Source organism: Vipera ursinii, assembly GCF_947247035.1.
Source record: "Vipera ursinii genome assembly, chromosome: 7".
Taxonomy (NCBI): domain Eukaryota; kingdom Metazoa; phylum Chordata; class Lepidosauria; order Squamata; family Viperidae; genus Vipera; species Vipera ursinii.
Genome location: NC_139521.1, coordinates 66,419,350 through 66,440,096, shown reverse-complemented (window position 1 = coordinate 66,440,096; position 20,747 = coordinate 66,419,350). Strand labels below are relative to the sequence as shown.

General features: G+C 42.4%; 1 protein-coding gene across 2 annotated transcripts in view; it reads left to right on the top strand.

Annotated features, from left to right (window-relative positions):
• ARHGAP24 (Rho GTPase activating protein 24) overlaps nucleotides 1-20,747 on the top strand; it is a 416,617-nt gene that overhangs the window by 334,555 nt on the left and 61,315 nt on the right. Inside the window, exon 4 of one of the 2 annotated variants that reach the window (XM_083367563.1) lies at nucleotides 10,654-10,776. In XM_083367563.1, coding sequence (XP_083223689.1) covers nucleotides 10,654-10,776 — 123 coding nt within the window. Of the gene's footprint in view, nucleotides 1-10,653; nucleotides 10,777-20,183; nucleotides 20,306-20,747 lie in introns of those variants that run through there. The other variant, XM_083367564.1, reaches the window with a different exon arrangement.

Below are 20,747 nucleotides of genomic sequence, written 5' to 3'. Positions count from 1 at the left end.
TAAATAGACCTTGTACTCTTAAGACTGCCTTTTCCAACCTGAACAGATCTTGAGATTACCTGCCCAAAGACTCCTTGTACAGAAACTTGCCTGGGGACAATGGAGGGACTTGTAAACCCAACATTTGGAGGACAATAGATTGGAAAAAGTTGTCTTTTTTATTTAAAAAGTTTTACAATACATTTTATTTTAAACAAACAAAACACAACCCCACCCCACCCCTTCCCACTCCCCAACCCTCCCCACCCCCTCCCTCCCTTCCCCCTCCCCCCTCCCCGACTTCCCAGAGCTAAATACAGGGTATAAGAATACAAACAATCATAAGTTGTCTTAAAAGTGTAGATAAATACCAAAACTGGCAACTTTTGGTCTCTGAATAATTTGAGCAAGTGAAGGTAAGGGCAAAAATCAGCTACAAAAATCAGTCAGTGTATGTTCTTTGCAGCAAGTTTTGTTGTTCAGAAAATGGTTGGTGAACAATAGCCTGTGGACTGGAACTGTGAAGAATAATTAATCTATGGGTTGAATAGGAAAAGTGATACAAAAAAGGGGGGGGGATCAAAAAAAAAATCAGAAGTCTGGTATCACTTTTCCCAGCTTGAGTATCTACCAGATTCTTCCTTATTTTTGTCTTCCACAAACTAATACAGTTACTTCCCTATAGTACCTACATTTGCTGGGTTTACATGCCAAATCCTAAACACTGATCAGTAAGTTATAATTGTGATGTTCCCTTAACATGCTATGTCCAAACAAATAAGCTGCACTATATGCCACCATACAGCTTAACAAGACAATGTCTGGGTTGTCAAAATACATTTCGTACCATCGTAGCCTAGCATGGCTAGACTAGCATGTTGTGCAGACCCAGCCCAGTGACTACATGAATCCAAGGGTGGAGAAAAATGTCATTTGATTTTTATGTTAAGTCAATGGAACTGACTTTTCACACTAATTTCAGTGGGATCTATGGGTTACTAGCCTACTCCAGAATGCCTAATCTTGCTCTAGCATCGGCTGGCAGTCCATGCACTTCCAACATATCTGGAGGATATGGAAGATGGGTCTCAGTTTGAGTAACTCAAGTCTAGTTTTAACAAATCTAGGCCAGCAATACATCCCCATTGGTAGAGATAGTTCAGTCCCAGGCATTTGGATATTGCTGACCTTGCAGGCTGTTGCTTTCAAGATTATTGCTTTGTGTTAGTCCCCTAGAACCTTTTACATTATTTCTGAATAAAAGGGAATTAGAGGGACAGAACCAGTGGATGCAATACCATTGGAAGGTAACATAGGATTTGCTTCTCCATTGAATATTCAATATTCAGTAGATGGATACAAGCTAAATATCTGCATGTATTGATTGAGCCTTTTTGTGTCAATTGATGAATTAAAAAGTAAAAATTCAATTCTTTTAAAAAATAGCAGCTAAGCACAGTCTAGAACCAAGAATGTATTCTAGAAAGGGCCCAAAGGAAATATGCAACACTTTCTTCCCTGTGCTATTTTCTTAATACCAATGGCACCTTTCCAAAGCAGTTTGTTTACCAGAATTAACATTTCTTGGATAAGGTAAAATAGCTGCAGTGGGAAGTGATTTTTAAGCTGAAATAATAATGCAGGGAGCAAAGCAGAAAACTCACCTGTTTTTATTCAGTACGGTCCTCGTTTCAGTTTTTTACATTTTTAAAAAGACAAAGTGGGTTGGTATAGAGGCATGATTTCATGTACTTCTAATGTTCAAGAGTATATATAATTCCTTCTTTAATGAAGCTAGTATGGTCTAGCAGGGGTAGCCAATCTTGGCTCTTTTATGACTCATGGACCTCAACTCCCAGAATTCCTGAGCCAGCCATGCTGAGGAGAAAGGGAGAAGTTTCCAAGCTGAGCCGTGCTGGCTCAGGAATTCTGGGAGTTGAAGTCCACGAGCCATAAAAGAGCCAAGGTTGCCTACTCTTGGTCTAGTGGTTCAGGCACCAAGTTAGAAGCAGAAGACCATGAGTTCTAGTCCTGCCTTAACCAGGAAAGCCAGCTGGATGACCTTGGACCAGTAACTCTTTCAGTCCAACTCACTTGACAAAGTTGTTGTGTGGAAAATAGGAGGAAATTGTGTTTGATGTGTTCACTGCCTTGAGTTATTTGTAAAAATAATAAAGGCAGGGTACAAATTAATTTAAAAATGGATAGAAGGACAGGTAAAGCAATAATCAAACCCACTATCTTGATGTTGGACTTCAACCATTCTGCTCCCTTCATATTGCTCTTATTAATGTTCAAATAGCTTGTCTATATTCCTTTCTTAGCAACTCATCTGTATTTATTGCAAAATGTTTTGACTAAATGGATATTTAGACGAGGAACTTGAACCCAATAAAGCAGGTCCAATAAAATTTGTTTTTATGCCTGTTGCAAAGGTGAGGGTGCATCAATCCAGGGTGATTTTCCTGAGGAAATGTTCAAAGAAAACATGGTTTCTGTAGTGATTTAGAAAATTCTATTAACAGAAAAAACCTAAAAGGGTTTGCAAAAGAATAATAAAATAGGATAAAGTATCCGAAAACAATTCAGTTTTGCAAAAAAAATATGAATATACCAACAAAGATATAACCAATAATGAGCTTATTTTCCCAGAGAAAATCTATCTATGGGTCAATATTGCCTTGATGGCACGCAATTAATCATCAATCAATTGCTTTTATTTGGCAATAAAACAAAAGAGAAACCTATCACAAATGAGCCTCAAAGGTCATGCAAAACACTGAGACTTATTAAAATAATGAAAAATGATATCATATTTCCTGTTCTTCCAACTTTTAATTATTCTTTGTAATCATACATAGCATCTTTGTTCCCATAATTATCTAGGCTCCCCCTAAGCAGTTTTTCTACTATTAAACTCTAGTGACAAATTGTTTGGAAGGGATTCTCATCAAAAACTTTGAGCAAAAAAACTTTGAAGTTTGGGTTTAGGTATCAATCTCTCTTAAGGAGCCTTTAGAATCAACATTTATGCTAGCCTTTTAGAGGGGATGCTTGCCTCCAGAGGTTTTGGGTACTCCATCACTGGAGTTTTTAAAGAAGAGATTGGACAACCATTTGTCTGAAATAGCATAGGATTTCCTGCCTGAGCAGGGGGTTGGACTAGAAGACCTCCAAGGTCCCTTCCAACACTGTTATTCTAAAGATGGGAGCTGCTATCTGTTGTAGTATAAGATATCTCCCATGCACCTGTGAGTTGTATTCATTACCAACCCCATAAGGGGTCCCTCCTCTACAAGAACAATAGCCTTGTGGAGTCTTTGGAGCTCTTTGAACTTGGTTGTGTACCTGCCGATGTCTCATTAACTAACACCATCTGTGTGATTCTGTGTGGGGCAGGGGTAGGCAACCTCGGCTCTTTTATGACTCATTTATTTTATTTTAATTCCATTTATATCCCGCCCTTCTCTGAAGACTCAGGGCGGCTTACAAGCTTAGCAGTAGCCTTCATTCTATGTATGTGCCTGCTTATTAGGGCTTTCACACACACACCAAGCGGCATTATTACAAAGTCAGCTTAATTGCCCCCGTCAATCTGGGTCCTCATTTTACCTACCTCGGAAGGATGGAAGGCTGAGTCAACCTTGAGCCTGGTGGGATGCGAACCTCCTAAAGAGGGAAGGTTGCCTACCCCTGGTGTGGGGTGTTCTCCCTTTTTATATACAGTAGCTTGCCCTGCCAGTGTAGAATACTTGATTTTCCCAATGTTGCTTACTATTGCTTTCATTACATTAACATTATTGAGGATGTTACTTAAGAATATTGCTAGGCAGCAGCAGCAGCCCTCAAGCCCCAATTTCAAGTGGTAGCAAATTACTTTTTTTACTTTTATGTGAAAGAGAAAGAAAATATTCAGCCTCTTCATACTGACCACTTCAGGATTTCTTAACTATTCTTTCTTGCAACACTCAATTGACCCTTGTAATGGATAGGTGGTTGGTTGAGCCCCACTTTGCTGAAAAGAACTGGGCTCTTTTACATCTTCTGAGAACTAATCTAAGGACATTTGTTGGTGTCACTAAAGTTAAGCAGACATGTCTGGCATGAGAAATTGTGTAGGGATCTTAAAATATGAAGTTACCCGAGTTCTTGTAATGGCCACGAGTGGATTTGAACCTGAGAATAAATTAAAAAAATACTATGCGAACCGAGTCCCTAATCTGTGGGGTGTATGTGTGCACATATGTATATATGTGGTCGACGGATTGACAGATAAATAAATAAAACCCATTTTGAGAATACAGAATAAGCATTGCCATGGTGGCGCAGTGGTTAGAATGCAGTACTGCAGGCTATTTCTGCAACTTGGCAGTTCGATTCTCACCAGCTCAAGGTTGACTCAGCCTTCCATCCTTTCGAGGTTGGTAAAATGAGGACCCAAATTGTTGGGGACAATATGCTGACTCTGTAAATCGCTTAGAGAAGGCTGTAAAGCACTATGAAGCTATGTATAAGTCTAAGTCCGTGGTGGCGAACCTATGGCACACATGCCACAGGTGGCACACAGAGCCCTCTCTGTGGGCATGCATGCCATCACCCCAGTCCTGGGCCTTCAGCTCAGTTTTTAAAAACATTTTCGCTTTAGGCCTCCGTCACTGTGTGCAAAAAAAAAAGGTTCAATCAATCAATTTCAACTGCTCAAAGGAAAAAAAAATCTCACAACATTGGAATTGATTGATTGAACTTTTTAGTCCCACCTAGTCTGCTGTTACCACTGCAGCCACGCCCACCCAATGGGCCAGGCCCACCCAATGGACCATGCCCACCCAATTGGTCACGCCCACCCGGCACCTGATGATACATAAGTGGGTTTTGGGTTGTAGTTTGGGCACTTGGTCTCTAAAAGGTTCGCCATCACTGGTCTAAGTGCTACGGTATTGCTATTGCACATAGCAATGAAACTCAGCCAAATTCCTAGCATAAGTGCAGATCAGAGGTGTGACACGGTTAAGTGATTTCCTCCTGATGCAAATCATACATAGAGTGTCCTTCTTGTGGAGCCAGCTTCTGGAAAGGAGCATTCTTCAACTGCATGACTGATTTCCAATTCCTGTTTGTTTTTCCTTAATATCCTCCAATTTTCTATCCTTTTCCTTCCAAGCCACAGAAGAAATCTCAGAAGGACCCCAAGCCTTTGTTTAATTAAATCAAATGTTTGGGTTACTGATTTATTTTTCAAGAGGCTGTTACTCTGCTTTTGCATTTCGGAAACCGGTTCTGAAGGAGGGAATGGCTTTGTGATTCATTCTAGATTCAGCTGAACAGTCCTAGGATTCTTGAGAGGGCAGCTCTATTATTTATTTATTTATTTATTTATTTATTTATTTATTTATTTATTTATTTATTTATTTATTTATTTATTTGAATTTGTATAACTCCCTATTCCCGTAGGACTCAGGGCGGTTTACAGGGCAGTTAAAACCATGAAATACAAAAATTAAAATCAATTAAAACAATTAAATTAAATTCAAGCCCCAAGAGTAAATCTAAAACCCAGTTCAAGGAAAGAGTCACATAAATAACACAATGATGGTGAATGTACTTCTATAACAGACTTGCTGTGATGCATTGGGCATCTTAAGAGAACAATTCCAGATGAGAACCTCACATAGACCCAGGCTGAAGTAAGCGTGTTCATAAAAGCACACTCATAGAGTTTTAGTGACATCTCTAGCACCAACAGAAGTGTTCAAAGCTACACAACTGAAGCAATAAGAGAAGAGCTGAAGTAACCTGTCTTGAGGGTAAGTCCTGAAAAATGAGTTTTGAGTTCTTCATCATCATGCTCAGAAGACTTCGTTTTATACGAAAGGGAAAAAGCAACCTGAGATCTCTCGGAGATGGAGTTTAACAGCCATTAGCCCAGGATGGCCTATGGCAAGACATAGTGGGATTTGTAATCTAAAGGATCTGGGGAAACATTTATCAGAAAGCAAGCTAATGAAAAGTGTGGTTTTTTTTTCCCTGTAGAGCCCTGAGTCATTGTTGGGAAAAAGAAGAATGCTAGAGGCTGGTGTTTAATAGCTCCCCGTTTAAATTCAGCTCACTGAGGGCAATCAAGATATTTGCACTTCTTAACTTCCAATAACCGTGTGAATGTGGTTGGCTCTTGAAAGGAAGTAGAAGGCTGAAAATTCCCGGATAACAGATAGGAAGAAACCCTGGGACTGTTTTACAATGCAGTTGTGAACTGGCTGAGCCTTTAGTGGTCAGACAAAACTGGAGCTCTTAGCAGCTAGGAAAATTGCCACTTTTCCTTCTGCTTGAGAATATGTTACAGCAGCTGCCTTTTGGACTCATGCTGTGGGGCCGTAAAAAGACAGCAGAGGATATAGTAATACAGTTGGTAAATCATCTGTCAGTCAGGACTTAGCCATGAATGTTTTCTGGGAAGAGTTCAGCTCATGCAGCGTTTCAGAGGTGGCTTCAGCTGCATCTTAAAATCAGTTTCCTCAGGATCTGATTTTCAGGTGGTAGGGCAGGGATCTTCAAACTTGGCCCTTTTATGACTTGTGGACTTCCTCAGCGTCCACAAGTCATAAAAGGGCCAAGTTTGAAGACCCCCGTTATAGGGTATTATCCAAAAGAATAATGCTGCTGGTGGGGTTTTTTTTATTCCTTTTATTCCTTTCATTCGATTCTCTGAGATTGCCTTGGACAAGTCCCTACAGTTTTCTTTGCAAGATTTTTCAGAAACGGTTTGCCATTGCCTCCTTCCGAGGGCTGAGAAAAAATAACTGGCTCAAGATCACCCAAAACTGGCTTTGTGTCTAAGGTGGGATTAGAACTCACGGTCTCATGGTGTCTAGCTTGGTGCCCTAACCACTACACCAAACTGGGTCTCACACTGCTTATAATGTCAGGCCATAAATGTTCCCCCCCCGTCACTAATATCGTTAATAACTTATTGAGGCTTTAAATGAAATCTGTTTCCCTTTGCCTCCATGTTGCTGTCATTAAAAGGGACGCGGTGGCTCAGTGGGTTAGGATGCTGAGCTTGTCGATCAGAAGGTCAGCAGTTTGGCGGGTCGAATCCCGAGTGCCGCGTAACAGAGTGAGCGCCTATTACTCGTCCCAGCTTCTGCCAACCTAGCAGTTCGAAAGCACGTAAAAATGCAAGTAGAAAAATAGGGACCGCTCCGGTGGGAAGGTAACAGCGTTCCGTGCGCCTTTGGTGTCTAGTCATGCCGGCCACATGACCACGGAGATGTCCTCGGACAAGCGCTGGCTCTTCGGCTTTGAAACGGAGATGAGCACCGGCCCCTAGAGTCGGAAACGACTAGCACGCATGTGTGGGGGAACCTTTACCTTTTTACCTTGCTGTCATTATTTGTTTTAGTGAATGTCTTCTGTACAAACTTCCAGATGTTTGTAACAAATCTACAAACAACTGCAGTTAAAATATTCAGTTAGACTGACAATCTTTTCTGGACCTGGAGATTTCGGTGTCCATTCTCATGCAATGTCCTGTGCTAAAGACAATAAAAGCAGAAAACCCGCAGGATCTTAACAGGACAGAAGAGAATAACAGTTGGAAGGGACCTTGGAGGTCTTCTACTCCAACACCCTGCTCAGGCAGGAGATCCTCTACCATTTCAGGCAAGTGGCTGTCCTTTCTCTTCTTAAAAGCCTCCAGTGTTGGAGCACCCACAACTTCTGAAGGAAAGCCATTCCACTTGTCACTTGTTCTCACTGTTAGCAAATTTCTCCTTAGTTTCAGGTTGCTTCTCTCCTTGATTAGTTTCCATCCACTGTTTCTTGTCTTGCCTTCTGGTGCTTTGGAAAATCGGGTTGACCCCCTCTTCTTTGTGGCAGCCCCTCAAATATCAGAACACTGCTGTCATGTCACCCTTAGTCCTTCTTTTCATTAAACTAAAGGTAAAGGTTCCCCCGCACATGTGTGCTAGTCGTTTCTGACTCTAGGGGCCGGTGCTCATCTCCGTTTCAAAGCCGAAGAGCCAGCGCTTGTCCGAGGACGTCTCCGTGGTCATGTGGCCGGCATGACTAGATGCCAAAGGCGCACAGAACGCTGTTACCTTCCCACCTTAGTGGTCCCTATTTTTCTACTTGCATTTTTACGTGCTTTCGAACTGCTAGGTTGGCAGAAGCTGGGACGAGTAACAGGCACTCACTCTGTTACGCAGCACTCGGGATTCGAGCTGCCAAACTGCCGACCTTCTGATCAACAAGCTCAGTGTCCTAACCCACTGAGCCACCGCATCCCTTCATTAAACTAGACATGCCGAATTCCTGCAACTGTTCTTCATAGGTTTTAGCCTCCGGGCCCCGAATCATCTTAGTGGCTCTTCTCTGCACTCAGTCTCAGCATCTTGTTTATAATGTGGTGACCGTCTTGTGTGAAATTATCAAGGTTTGATGAGATTTTGATGTGTTCGTATGAGATGTACTGAGGTTCTGCAGTCTGGCAAGCTTCCCATTTTTTTATTTTTATTTCTTATTTAGTGAGGGTTTCAAAAGATCAGTGAGCAACCTGGTCCCACCGTGCTATGTCCCTACACTCACTCCACTCCACTCTTTTAAACAGAAAACCCATTCTATAAAATGGGGGCATAGGTTACGTGTTTATTTATACATGACTTTCTTCCCAAATGAGATGAGATAATTAGCTCCTTCCTTGTTGTTCAGCAGAGCAGAGAAAATGTTTTCATTTTGCCAAACACGCACCAGCTTTTAATATACAAGAGAAGGTTTTACCTCTGCTCCTGCCAATTTTAAGATTTCAATTAAAACTATTTCATTTGACAGAGGAATGAAATAATATTTGATGCTTTTTATGTAAATTGCTTTGAGGCCCATGTCAAAGACAAAAAAAAACCCCAAAAAACCACAGGAGAATGCTGTTCTATGTGTAAACTGTATTTTATTAGTATTGTAGCTTGCACAATATGGACATGTTTTCTCACCAGTATTCTGGAGCTGAAGCTGTACAATCTACTAAAATCATAATCGTTTCTCAGATGAGTTTTAAGAGAAAAAGCTATATATAGTTCTTTTATTTAATATCCCAACTATTCCCATCAGATGTTAGCAAATGGCAATGATCTCAGTGTTGGAAACAGAACTTGTGTTACTTCTGGGAAACATGAAAGAGAGAGAGGGACAGGGAGAGAGAGAGAGAGAGAGAGAGAGAGAGAGAGAGAATTACTGAATGGGGGAGGAAGGAAGGTGTCTTTGGCAGGAAATAGTAACTCACTAACCCTACTTTCTGTCTTCAGAAAGTCCTTTTCACCATGCAGATAGTCCTTGATTTACAACAGTTCATTTAGTCACCGTTCAAAGTTACAACAGTCCTGAAAAAAGTGACTTAGGATGGTTTTTCACGCTGACGACCATTGCAGCCTCCCCAAAGTCACGTGATCAACATTCAGATGCTCGGCAACTGGTTCATACTTAGGACGGCTGCAGTGTCCCAGGGTCATGTGATCCCCTTTTTGCGACCTTCTGACAAGCAAAGCCAATAGGGGAAGCCAGATTCACTTTACAGCCGTGTTACTCACTTTACAAGTGCAGTGATTCACTTCACAACTGTGGCAAGAAAAGTCGTAAAGTGGGGCACTGTTCACTTAACAACTGTCTTGCCTAACAACATAAATTTTGGACTCACTTGTGGTCCTAAGCGGAGGTAAAGGTAAAGGTAAAGGTTCCCCCGCACATGCGTGCTAGTCGTTTCCAACTCTAGGGGTCGGTGCTCATCTCCGTTTCAAAGCCGAAGAGCCAGCGCTTGTCCGAGGACGTCTCCGTAGTCATGTGGCCGGCATGACTAGATGCCAAAGGCACACGGAACGCTGTTACCTTCCCACTGTAGTGGTCCCTATTTTTCTACTTGCATTTTTACGTGCTTTCGAACTGCTAGGTTGGCAGAAGCTGGGACGAGTAACAGGCGCTCGCTCTGCTACGCGGCACTCGGGATTCGACCCGCCAAACTGCCAATCTTCTGATCGACAAGCTCAGCATCCTAACCCACTGAGCCACCGCGTCCCTTCAATTTGCCAGCTGAGGTCAATGCATTTTAGGGTTATTTACTTGTTTGTTTTGAATCAGTGACCAGGCCTGGCCACCACCTCTGTGTCTATCGTGATCTGAATGAATTCTTAGGCCACTGGAGCACTTTTCCAAGTGGAATAATATTTTTAAAGTGTTTGGACACCAGTTGTGTGCTCTTCTGAGGTGCTTGGAGAAGGGGACAATTTCATCCAGTGGTAAACTTCACCACCATAGCATCCCAATTGTTGTTGTTTTTAAAGTGCACCTGTACCAATCTTCTCATGCATTTCAAATCTGCTGAGCAGAATTAAAAATATTCTTTCTGCTTTAAACCCCAATTGTTGTCTTGCAATTGTGTACCACAAGAGATGATCGATAACTGCAGGCAGGTTACCTTTAATAGCCTTCATACCTCATAAATAAGCAATTCCAATTCCAGTGATAAGAGGGGTTTCCCTCCCCTCCTTTTGGGTAATGAACTATCCACGATGTTTCGGTTACTGCTTGACCGTGATTCTGCGGCTGGGTTTTCCAGCAGTGACATAAGTGTGAATATTTGTGTCAAAAGACAACAATTTTCTTTACAGTGTTGTTTTTTTTCTTTCGTAGGAGGAGACAGAGAACGAATGACATCAAATCATGAGACTTACCTCCTTATGGCCAGCACTCAGAATGACATGGAGGATTGGGTGAGGTCCATCCGCAGGGTTATATGGGCACCCTTTGGAGGAGGTGAGAAATAAAATTAATTCTGCCTATGGTTAATTCTTTTTAAACTGCTTCTTAGAAAATGCTGGTAATAAAAAAATAAAACATAAAAGAAAATATATGTAGCTCAAGGTTGAATTGGGTGTGGGGCTCTTGGTGTTCTCTGAGCTTGGCTGTTCGTTTACCGTATCTGTTTTTTGCAGATGTTTCATTAGCAAACTGGGCAAAATCATCAGTGCTAGACGCTCTGATGATGTTACCTAGTTTAGTAATGAAACATCTGCAAAAAACACCAAACTCAGAGAGCGCTAAGGACCCAGTGAAATGAAATGAGAATTCTAGTATGGATCAATAAATACATACCGTATATTGGTTTGATTTCATGTGTATCAGTAATTAAGAATAATATAGTCAATAAGCTGTTTCACTGGTCATCTTATTCTTTCCTTGACTTTAATAACCTTCAGTATATTACTGTACGTGTGTATATCATGTGTGCATGTGAGTCTGCATAAACATACATGTACACTTGATATAGTACATGGATCATTTGGCTGGCCTTAAGCTTTCAGTATATTGTTGCTAAAATAGCGTTTATCTTCAGAAAACTATCAACTAGCAAAGTTGTATTTTCATAAATGAGGGTGGTCAAAGAAGAACAGTTGTCATAGAAGCTCATTATTAGGCATTAGTGAGATAATGTGATGATGAACCAGATATCATTGTTCAAATTTCACTTTATCTGTGTTTTAATCTTACAGTTATTTTTTTTTCTGTGCTCACTGAACACGCTACAACTTTGTTGTTTTTGTTGCTGTTGCTGTAGTTGTTGTTGTTCCCAAGTTACTCTTGTACTCATGTAAACCCAATTCCTCTGTAGTGTAATATACGGGTCCTCAACCCCTGGGCTGTGGCCCACTACCAAGCTACAACTGATTTGCAACTGGGCTGCGTGAGTGGCGGGCCGACATGCATGCGCACACATGCGAGCCCAACTTGCACAAGTTGAGCTGCGTGCGCGCCAGCCTGCTGCTCACATCAGTTGAGTCACATGCGCTCATGTGTGCCAGCCCACTGTTCACACATAGCCCGGTTCCTTTCTACTCACCCACCCCGCAACTGGACCACGAAGCCCGCAAAGTTTGGGGACTGTTAGAAATATTGGCCTTTTCTTTTGCAGCTGCAAACGTCCAAGGAGTTTTATTTTTAAATGTTTGTAAACAAGCTAATTCACTGTAAAAGTAGTTTTGCTTGATTGCTGTCGCTTAACTATTTTAAATGTTGGTTGTAGTTTGGGGGGTTTTTTTGGTTGTAGTTTGTGGGGGGTTTTTTGCTTCTAATAATTATCCCTGTGAAGTATTAAAGGTCTTTTTTTTTATTCTCGTATGCTCTTTATGTACTAGCTGTACATGGGAATAGAAATAGAAAATAAATAGAAATGTTATTTTTACTTTCAAAATGCTTGCATCCAAGATTTCCCAGTTAAGATGCTTGGTATTAGATTCAGAAATTCATGCAACATGCAAATTAAAAGGTTAAAGGCTTCTTTGAGTTGCACTCAATTCTAGGGGAACAGCATGAACATTTCCATATAGGCTTGTTGTAGTGTGATAGAAATGATTTGCCATTAACTTATATCAGGATGCCTGCATTCGATATCCTAGTCTACAGTACATAATCCATAATTTCCTGGAAGTGCCAGATCAGAACAATTAACTAGATCTGATTCTGCTTAGATTTTTCAAGATCAGCTACGGTCAGCTAGATGCTGCCCCCTAGCTGGGTTTCGCACTGATATTAGTGGGGATTTGCAAATTTTCAAGTGGGTGCTTTGCTTTGATCTAAGTGAAAGGATATAGCTTGTCTTGTAACGGTTGGAGCAAATAACTGCTTTACATCACTTCGTGCCAATGAGAAGAGCTTTTATGCCTGCAGGGAAGCCATTATTTTGAACTGAAGTGATAAATGAAGCAAATCAGCTGCACCCCGGTGCTATGTGAAGGGTGGAGCTTTTACTTTTGTGAAGAGATGGGCTTCCACCAGCCGGTTCACAGAGGTCTATTGTTATGTACATGGAATTCATTTCTATAGGATGCACAAGGCTAGTTACACATGTCAGAGATGGATCTCAAAAGTAGTTTAGGTGGGACCGGGAATAAGGAACTGAAACGGTATGTTTTTACAACTTCAGTTAACCCAACTGGTGCTTTCTCAGGAGGCAACTGGACTTCCTTGTTTTTCTCTGAAGATGCTTCTCATCTAAGAAATTTTTTCAACTCTGGTGGGGAGTGAGCACCTTTGGGACAACCATACCTGGATGACGGAGAATCTACACAGCCATTTAACTAGGGTCCCGCCGGTAAGAGATTGCCGGCGGGTGACACCCAGGGATAGGGCCTTCTCAGTGGGGGCGCCTGCCCTCTGGAACCAGCTGCCGGTGGAGCTGAGGACTGCCCCCGACCTCCGATCATTCCGCCGGGGCCTGAAGACCTGGCTCTTCGAGCTCTCGGGCCCAGGCTGAGGAGACATTCATTTTAATTGGGGTTTTTAATAGTACAGGGTTGATTTAATATTTTTTAAATTGAGTTTTAACTTTTGTATGGTCGATTTTTAACTCCCTGTAAACCGCCCTGAGTCCTCAGGGAAAGGGCGGTATATAAATGCAATAAAATAAAATAAATAAATAAGTAATAAATAAGTTAGCTTAATTAACGTACCCCTAACTAACTCAAGTTTGTTGGTAGAGGGTTCAATACAATTTATTTTATTTCATTTATTGGCCACCCATTTCTCATACTCAGTTTCAGATATAAGACACTTGGGGGATTTTTTTTAAAGAAATAATGAAAGATGAACTGCTATTTTTGCTGACTGATTGCTATTTCTGTTTTCATGTCCCATCTCTTTATGCTCATTCCTTCTATTTGGTCAGCAGACCTGTGGTGCCTAGGCTTAATGCTAAGTCAGTCTATAATAAAACAATAATGATAATAATAATGATGATGATGATGATGATGATGATGATGATAAATAATAATAATAATAATAATAATAATAATAATAATAATAATAATAATAATAATAATAATAATAATAATAATAATAATGAAGTTGGAAGGGACCTTGGAGGTCATCTAGTCCAACCCCCTGCCCAGGCAGGAAACTCTACCCTCTCAGGCAAATGGCTGTCCAGTCTCTTCTTAAAAACTTCCAGTGTTGGAGCATTCACAGCTTCTGGAGGCAGATTGTTCCACTGGTTAATTGCTCTAACTGTCAGGAAGTTTCTCCTTAGTTCTAGGTTGCTTCTCTCTTTGATTAGTTTCCATCCATTGCTTTGGAGAATAGCTTGACTTACATATCATATGATGACTTGCTTGTAATACCGAATCCTGGCTGGATCCAGAAAGGTAATGTGGCCAATAGGTTTCAGGCATGGCATCCACGAGATTCTAGGGCAGGGGTGTCATCCAGGAGTCTCTTACAACTTGAAGGGCACTAGTCCAAAGATTACCCAGTGTAAGGCATTGTTCCTTAAGTTTAGTTCTAGGGATCAATGGGGATTGTTGCTATCGAATTAAGATCCCTTAACTCATCTCTAGGCTGGCAGTGGAGTTTCAATCTGCCTTCTCTTGGAGGTATATTGAAGTGGCTTAGGTGTTTATGACCACCAAGACAGTCATGGGACTATCTCAAGTCATCCAGAACCTGGCATAGGATGATGGTTTCACATCTGGTCTGGCTTTCTCCTTAGGGCAGTTGCACCATGATCTGGAATTGGGGAAGTTCTTTGTGACCCCTGCCATTGTCAGATCACTCCCAGGTGACTATAAGATTCTCTGATGCTTCCCTCCCATCCAGGAAGGTGCAAGCTATTATACTGGTCCAACTGTGGCAACTGATGGACCCAGAAGGGGTTCCAGAGCTAAAAAATATTCCTGGTGTTGTGCTGCATGGTCAGACCGAGGCCTTAGTTGCCACTTAGAAGGAGATGGTGGCTGTGGCCTTGGATCAAATCACAGCCATGCAATCTCTTCTTTCCCATGGATCCCATCTTTCATCATAATTTACAGAAGAGCTGAGGGGGATAAAACAGGAAAAGGTAGAGTGCTCCTAGACATCAATGAAAGATTAACTTGACTGGACATCCATCTTGACTCTACTTGACCTCTCAGTGGTTTTCGAAACCATCAACCATAGTATTCTTCTGGACTGACTTTGGGCATTGAGACTGAGCAATGCTGTATTGCACCAGTTCACTTTCTCCAAGGCCAGTTCCAGCTGGTGTAATTGGGGGCAAGAAGTGCAGCTCTTGGCCCCTATCATGTGGGGAGCCAGGGGCTCAGTACTTTTTCTTCTATTAAATATCTACACGAAGCTGCGGAGTGAAATCATCCATCATTGTGGAGAGAAGTTACGGATCGTCACACCAGGTCAGTTAAGTGATGTGATGTCCTCTCTCAGTGCCTGGAAGCTGTGGGGATCCAGATGGGGAACAACAAGCTTTGACTGAACCCCGGAAAGACTGAATAACTTTGGCTTCTGGAATTTTATATATCTGGGGTTTACCATCTTTGATGCTGGATGGAGTTGCCCCAAACAGACCTAGTATGAAATCTGGGCTAGGGTTAGGATTGAGGATGGAGTTAGGGTTAAGGTTTTAAGGTTGGTGAACAACTCCTAGTCAAAGAGCAGGTGACAATCATGGCCAGGAGGGCCTTTGTGTTATGCACCAGTTGAACTGTTTCCTGGATCATGAGGCTCCAATCTTACTCACTCATTCTCCAGTCACTTCCTGAATGAATGCAACATTGGAGAGGACCCAGATGTTCCAGCTGGTACAAAATGCAGCAGCATTGCAGTTATATGTGCTCTAAGAAACACTCTGCAAGCTGCTTTGCTTGCTAGTATCTCCTGGGTCCGATTGAAGGTGCTAGTTATGACCTTTAAAGCCTGACATGGGATGGGGCTAGATTATTTGAGGGACCACCTCTCCCCAACGACATTAACTGTTCCCGTCATGTTTGGCAGAAACGGCATGTTGTGGGATCTAGAAAGAGCCTTTTGTGCTGTGGCACACGTCCTCTGGAACATAATTGTCTCCCAAGTTGAGCTTGGCCTCAATCCTGCTGGCCTTCCAGAAGGTCCTCAAAATGTGGATGTACCATTAGTCTTGAGAAACCAAGAAATGTTCCATGATTGTACTGTCTTTAAGTGTAAGTTGTCTTTTGTTAAATAATTTAACTTTAAAAAATAATCCTCAGGAGTCTTCTCCGAGTTCAAAGGTGCCAATACTCACCCTATCTTGCTTCTTCAGACTCCATTTTTTGCTTCCAAAGAGCGTCAGAGGGAATACTATGGAGTCCATAATTCTGGCCTTTCTGGGTGTAGACACATCACAGCATTTCAATATCTTTCCCAGTGACTACCCTACCAAGTATCAATCTGCCACATATTTCTTGACGGCTTATTCCCTTACTGTTGATGGTTGATCCTAAAAGACAGACACTATCCCCACATTGATATTTTCAGTAACAACAACAACAATAACAATATAATAATAATAATAATAATAATAATAATAATAATAATAATAATAATAATAATAACAATAATAATATTATAATAATAGAGTTGGAAGGGATCTTGGAGATCTTCTAGTCTTCTCTACATGGGGCTTCCCTTGAAGACTACTCGGAGGCTCCAACTGGTACAGAATGCGGCCGCGAGAGTTGTCTTGGGAGTTTCCCGGTACTCCCATGTTACACCTTTGCTCCGTGAGCTGCATTGGTTACCAGTTGTCTTCCGGGTAAGGTTCAAGGTTTTGGTTATGATCTTTAAGTCCCTACATGGCATGGGTCCGCGATACCTCGAGGACCACCTGCTGCCGGCGTCGACTCCCCTCTGCCCTGTGCGTGCCCACAGAGAGGGCCTCCTCAGGGTGCCTCCGGTCAAGGAATGTCGACTGGTGGCCCCCAGGGGGAGGGCCTTCTCTGTGGGTGCTCCGGCATTATGGAACCAACTGCCGGTTGAGCTCCGGATGGCATCAGACCTCCGATCCTTCCGTCGCGGGTTGAAGACCCATTTATTTGAACTAGCGGGTCTGGCCTGATGGGGGTATATGGGTTTTTATAGGCTTGTTTTATCATTCTTGTTTTAACTTGGGCATTGATTTAATTGTTTTTTTAATTTTTGTATTGTTATTTATGTATGCCCTGTGAACCGCCCTGAGTCCCTTAGGGAGAAGGGCGGTATAGAAATCTCAATAAATTAAATTAAAATTAAATTAGTCCATCCCCCTGCTCAGGCAGGAAACCCTATAGCATTTCAGTCAAATGGCTGTCCAGTCTCTTCTTAAAAAGTTCCAGTGTTGGAGAATTCATAACTTCTGGAGGCAGGTTGTTCCACTGGTTAATTGTTCTAACTGTCAGGAAATTTCTCCTTAGTTCTAGCTTGCTTCTCTCTTTGATTAGTTTCCATCCATTGGTTCTTGTCCTGCCTTCAGGTGATTTGGAGAATAGCTTGGCTCCCTCTTCTTTATGGCAACCCCTGAGATATTGGAACACTGCTATCATGTCCCCCCTCGTCCTTCTCTTCATTAAACTAGCCATACCCAATTCCAGCAACCATTCCTTATATCTTTTAGCCTCCAGTCCCCTAATCATCTTTGTTGCTCTTCTCTGTACTCTTTCTAGAGTCTCAACATCTTTTGTACCAAAACTGGATGGAGCATTCCAAGTGTGGCCTTACCAAAGCGTTGTAAAGTGGTATTAACACTTCACGCGATTTAGTTTTTCTACACATTGAAATTAGTTTGGTCTTATTTATATTTACTCTTGGTCCCCTTTTTTCATTGTGTTCCTTGATTTTTAAATCAATCTGATTTTGCAGATCCTCTGCATTTTTGCTTGCCAGTGTAATGTAGTGTCATCAGCATTATTGAGGTTATTGATGTTTCTTCCTCCACTTTTAAAACCATGGTCATTCTCTTCCATTCCTCTTTTCCTTAATATATTGGTTGAATAAATAAGCGGAGTATTTTTGTTAGCAACATAAAATGTGAGTTTGTGGAAGACCCGTGTTCCTGAATATTCTGTATTAAAGAAAATCAAAGGGAAAGACCAGTATGTTACACTATATCCAAGATCATGTAGCTGCAGATAATCCAGTCTTCTCTTTTGCTGTATTAATGCATCATACTTTGTGGAGACTGTGATTGTACACTTCTTTGCATGTGTAAAGTTGCAGATTCAGTGTCTGTTATTCCTAGGAAAGATATTCTAAATAGAAGGTGGAGGCAAAGATGGTTCTTAGCCACAGGTCCTGGAAGGCTGCCATCAGTCAGAGTAGGCAAGGCTGGGCTAGATGGAAAAATAATCTGCCTAGACAAAAGGCAGTTTCCGATATTATTTTAAATGCTCTTTTGTTTTCCTCATTGTTCCGCTTTTTAAATTTCCATATATTCAAGCCTAGCCTGTAACATTTCACCTACTAAGCAGAACTAAGTCACGTGCGGTAGCCTTTCGGTTGCTCACCAGCTCCACCTTTTTTATCGTTTTTGAAATTCTACGTAGGAATCAAAAAAAAAGAAGAAATTTATCAACCTTGTCCTGGATCACTAGATATGACTAGCTGGAGAGAAGTGATGGGTTTCAAATTGTGCTGGTCTGTGATAAAAATCTGGCTTGCAATGAAAGGAGCAAGGGAAGAAAAAAAAAAACCTGGAACAGAAATTCTGCTTTGCATGTGCATTTCAAGACTTGCATCCATCACACACACCCCCATCTCGTTGGAATGAAAGGCATGTTTTCTGAACTGTTAAAAAAAATGCATCAGTGCCCTTTGGTAAAACCCTAATATTTGGGGGTTGACCTTCTAGCAGCCTAGTGCAAAGGCAGAAACTCGCAGAGCAGGAGCTCTGCAAATTATTAACCGGTTTATTAAACTGGGATGTTTTGTGCCAGCAAGGGGGTTAGGAGGGGAAGAAACCCTCTGGAAAATAATTGTTTATGGACGGTGAGGATAAAGAAGATACAAAAAAAAAACCAAACAGCCTTAACAGCATTGGCCAGAATGCCAAGTTAGCTCCCTGAATGTTTCTGTGTGCATTAAATTCTTTCCTAATTAGATTTAGAAGATGACATTTTTTTGTGGCTGCTCTTGATAGGAGTGAAGACAAGCTTTGATTACACAGCATGAAAGTCGGAATAGCAGTGGAAACCGAAGGGCACCCAGGAGCAGGAAAGATTAATGGGACAGGCGAGGGGGAGTGGGACGCTTCTGCGAGAAGCAAAGGGGCTCTTAGAACCGCCAGGCGCACGTGACATTTCTTTGAAGTCAAGTCAAAAGTCAACATTTTAGAAAATCAACATTGCAGACGCTGCCTCCTCTATATTGTTTTGCCCGCACCTGCCACACGCTTGCAGCAGGCTGGAGCAGAAAGCAACAACAGTGGTCGGAAGCAGCTGGGCGAGCAGCAGCAGCAGCAGCGGTGGCAGCAGTCTCAGCCGCAGCCTTTGAGACCCTTCCATGGAGAATAGTTGGACGGGGAAAAGCTTGGCACGGGCATCCCCTTGGAAGAGGCGTGCGTGCTACAGCCAATCTGCCGAGGAGGAACTTAAAGGTGGTGCTGATGAACGGCTGATCCTGCCGGAGCCCCATGCCTTTGCCTCAAGAGCTGGGAGAGAGGAAGGCAAGAAATCATCCAGACTATCGGAAGGGAGAGCATTTTCGTGCATGATAATTGGGGAGGGGAGGGGGGAAGAAGCAGCTCTTTGAAGAGCATCTGTGACGGACAAGGGGAGCCTTGAGGGAGATGCTGTCGTGATTTATTTTTTGTCCCCTCTTTACCGAGATTTTAAAAAAAGAAAAAGAAAAGAAAAGAAAGGAGCCATCCAGGAGCCTGCAACTCAGTTCTTTTGGGGTCCTTTTTGGCCATTGTTCTCATCTTCCCTTTATGCACTGCTATTTGCTGACCTTTCGCACTGGAGTCTCTGCTTCCCCGCTTCTCAGTTGCTCCACCCTGTACGTTTCCAGCTGAGAAGAGGCACGGTTTCCCCCAAAACGTGCCACGAAGCACCCAGGTGCTACCTTCCCCGAACAATGAACCTCGGGGTTGAGATTCTTTCGTCAAGGTGGTAGGACATTGTGACCATTCAATGGGCAATCAGACCAGAAGCGAAAGAGCAAAGGAGCCAAGGAAGAGTGAAGCCAAAGCACCTGAAAAGCACTGGCAAAAGAAGGAAGGGACAAGCCCCTTTTTTTCCTCGAAAGCCTGCCCTCGCCACGTTCAGCCGAGACGGAGAACCTCAAAAGTCTGAGATACTCAGGAGTGGAGATGAGAAGACAGGCAGGAGCAAATGAGAATGATTGATTGCACCATGACATCACAAAATAGTCTTTAACGTCTGCTTTGGGCTAGCAACTCTTTCTCAGGCCCGCATGATGCCCGAAGACAGGAATACGGGGGTCCGTGCCTCAGGTGCCCTGGCGTCGTCTCCTTTTGTTCCCAAAACTACTTACAGGAGGATCAAACGATGTTTTAGCTTCCGAAAAGGTAGGCACACGTCTTCTTTTCCTTTCCACCGGGGCTTGGGAATGTGAGAAAGCCGAAAATGCCTTTTGAACAGAAATTCAGGAAAACAAAGGAGGCGAAGCGATAAACGCTTTGCCAGTTTTTAAGTTTATTTCACCTGGGTCGAGGTTTCTGCTGCAGGATCGCCCTTATTTTTCTCCTTGCAGGTTTGCAGACCCAGGAGTGGAAACCAACAAGGGCGCCAAAGGTTTAGCAGGGTTTAAAAATCACCGTGCATGGGGTGCTATAAAAATCAGTCAGGCATCAAGGACACCTGCTCCCGTTTAAGCACGGAGGAAATGGTCAGCGATAGAGCTCCAAAGCAAGGAGCAAGAGAGCCGTTCATGTTTGAAAAGGGTTGGTGAGCTGTAAAGGTTTGCAGTAGAGTCCAGTCTTTTTCTTCTGTTAACATTTTGCTGTGTGA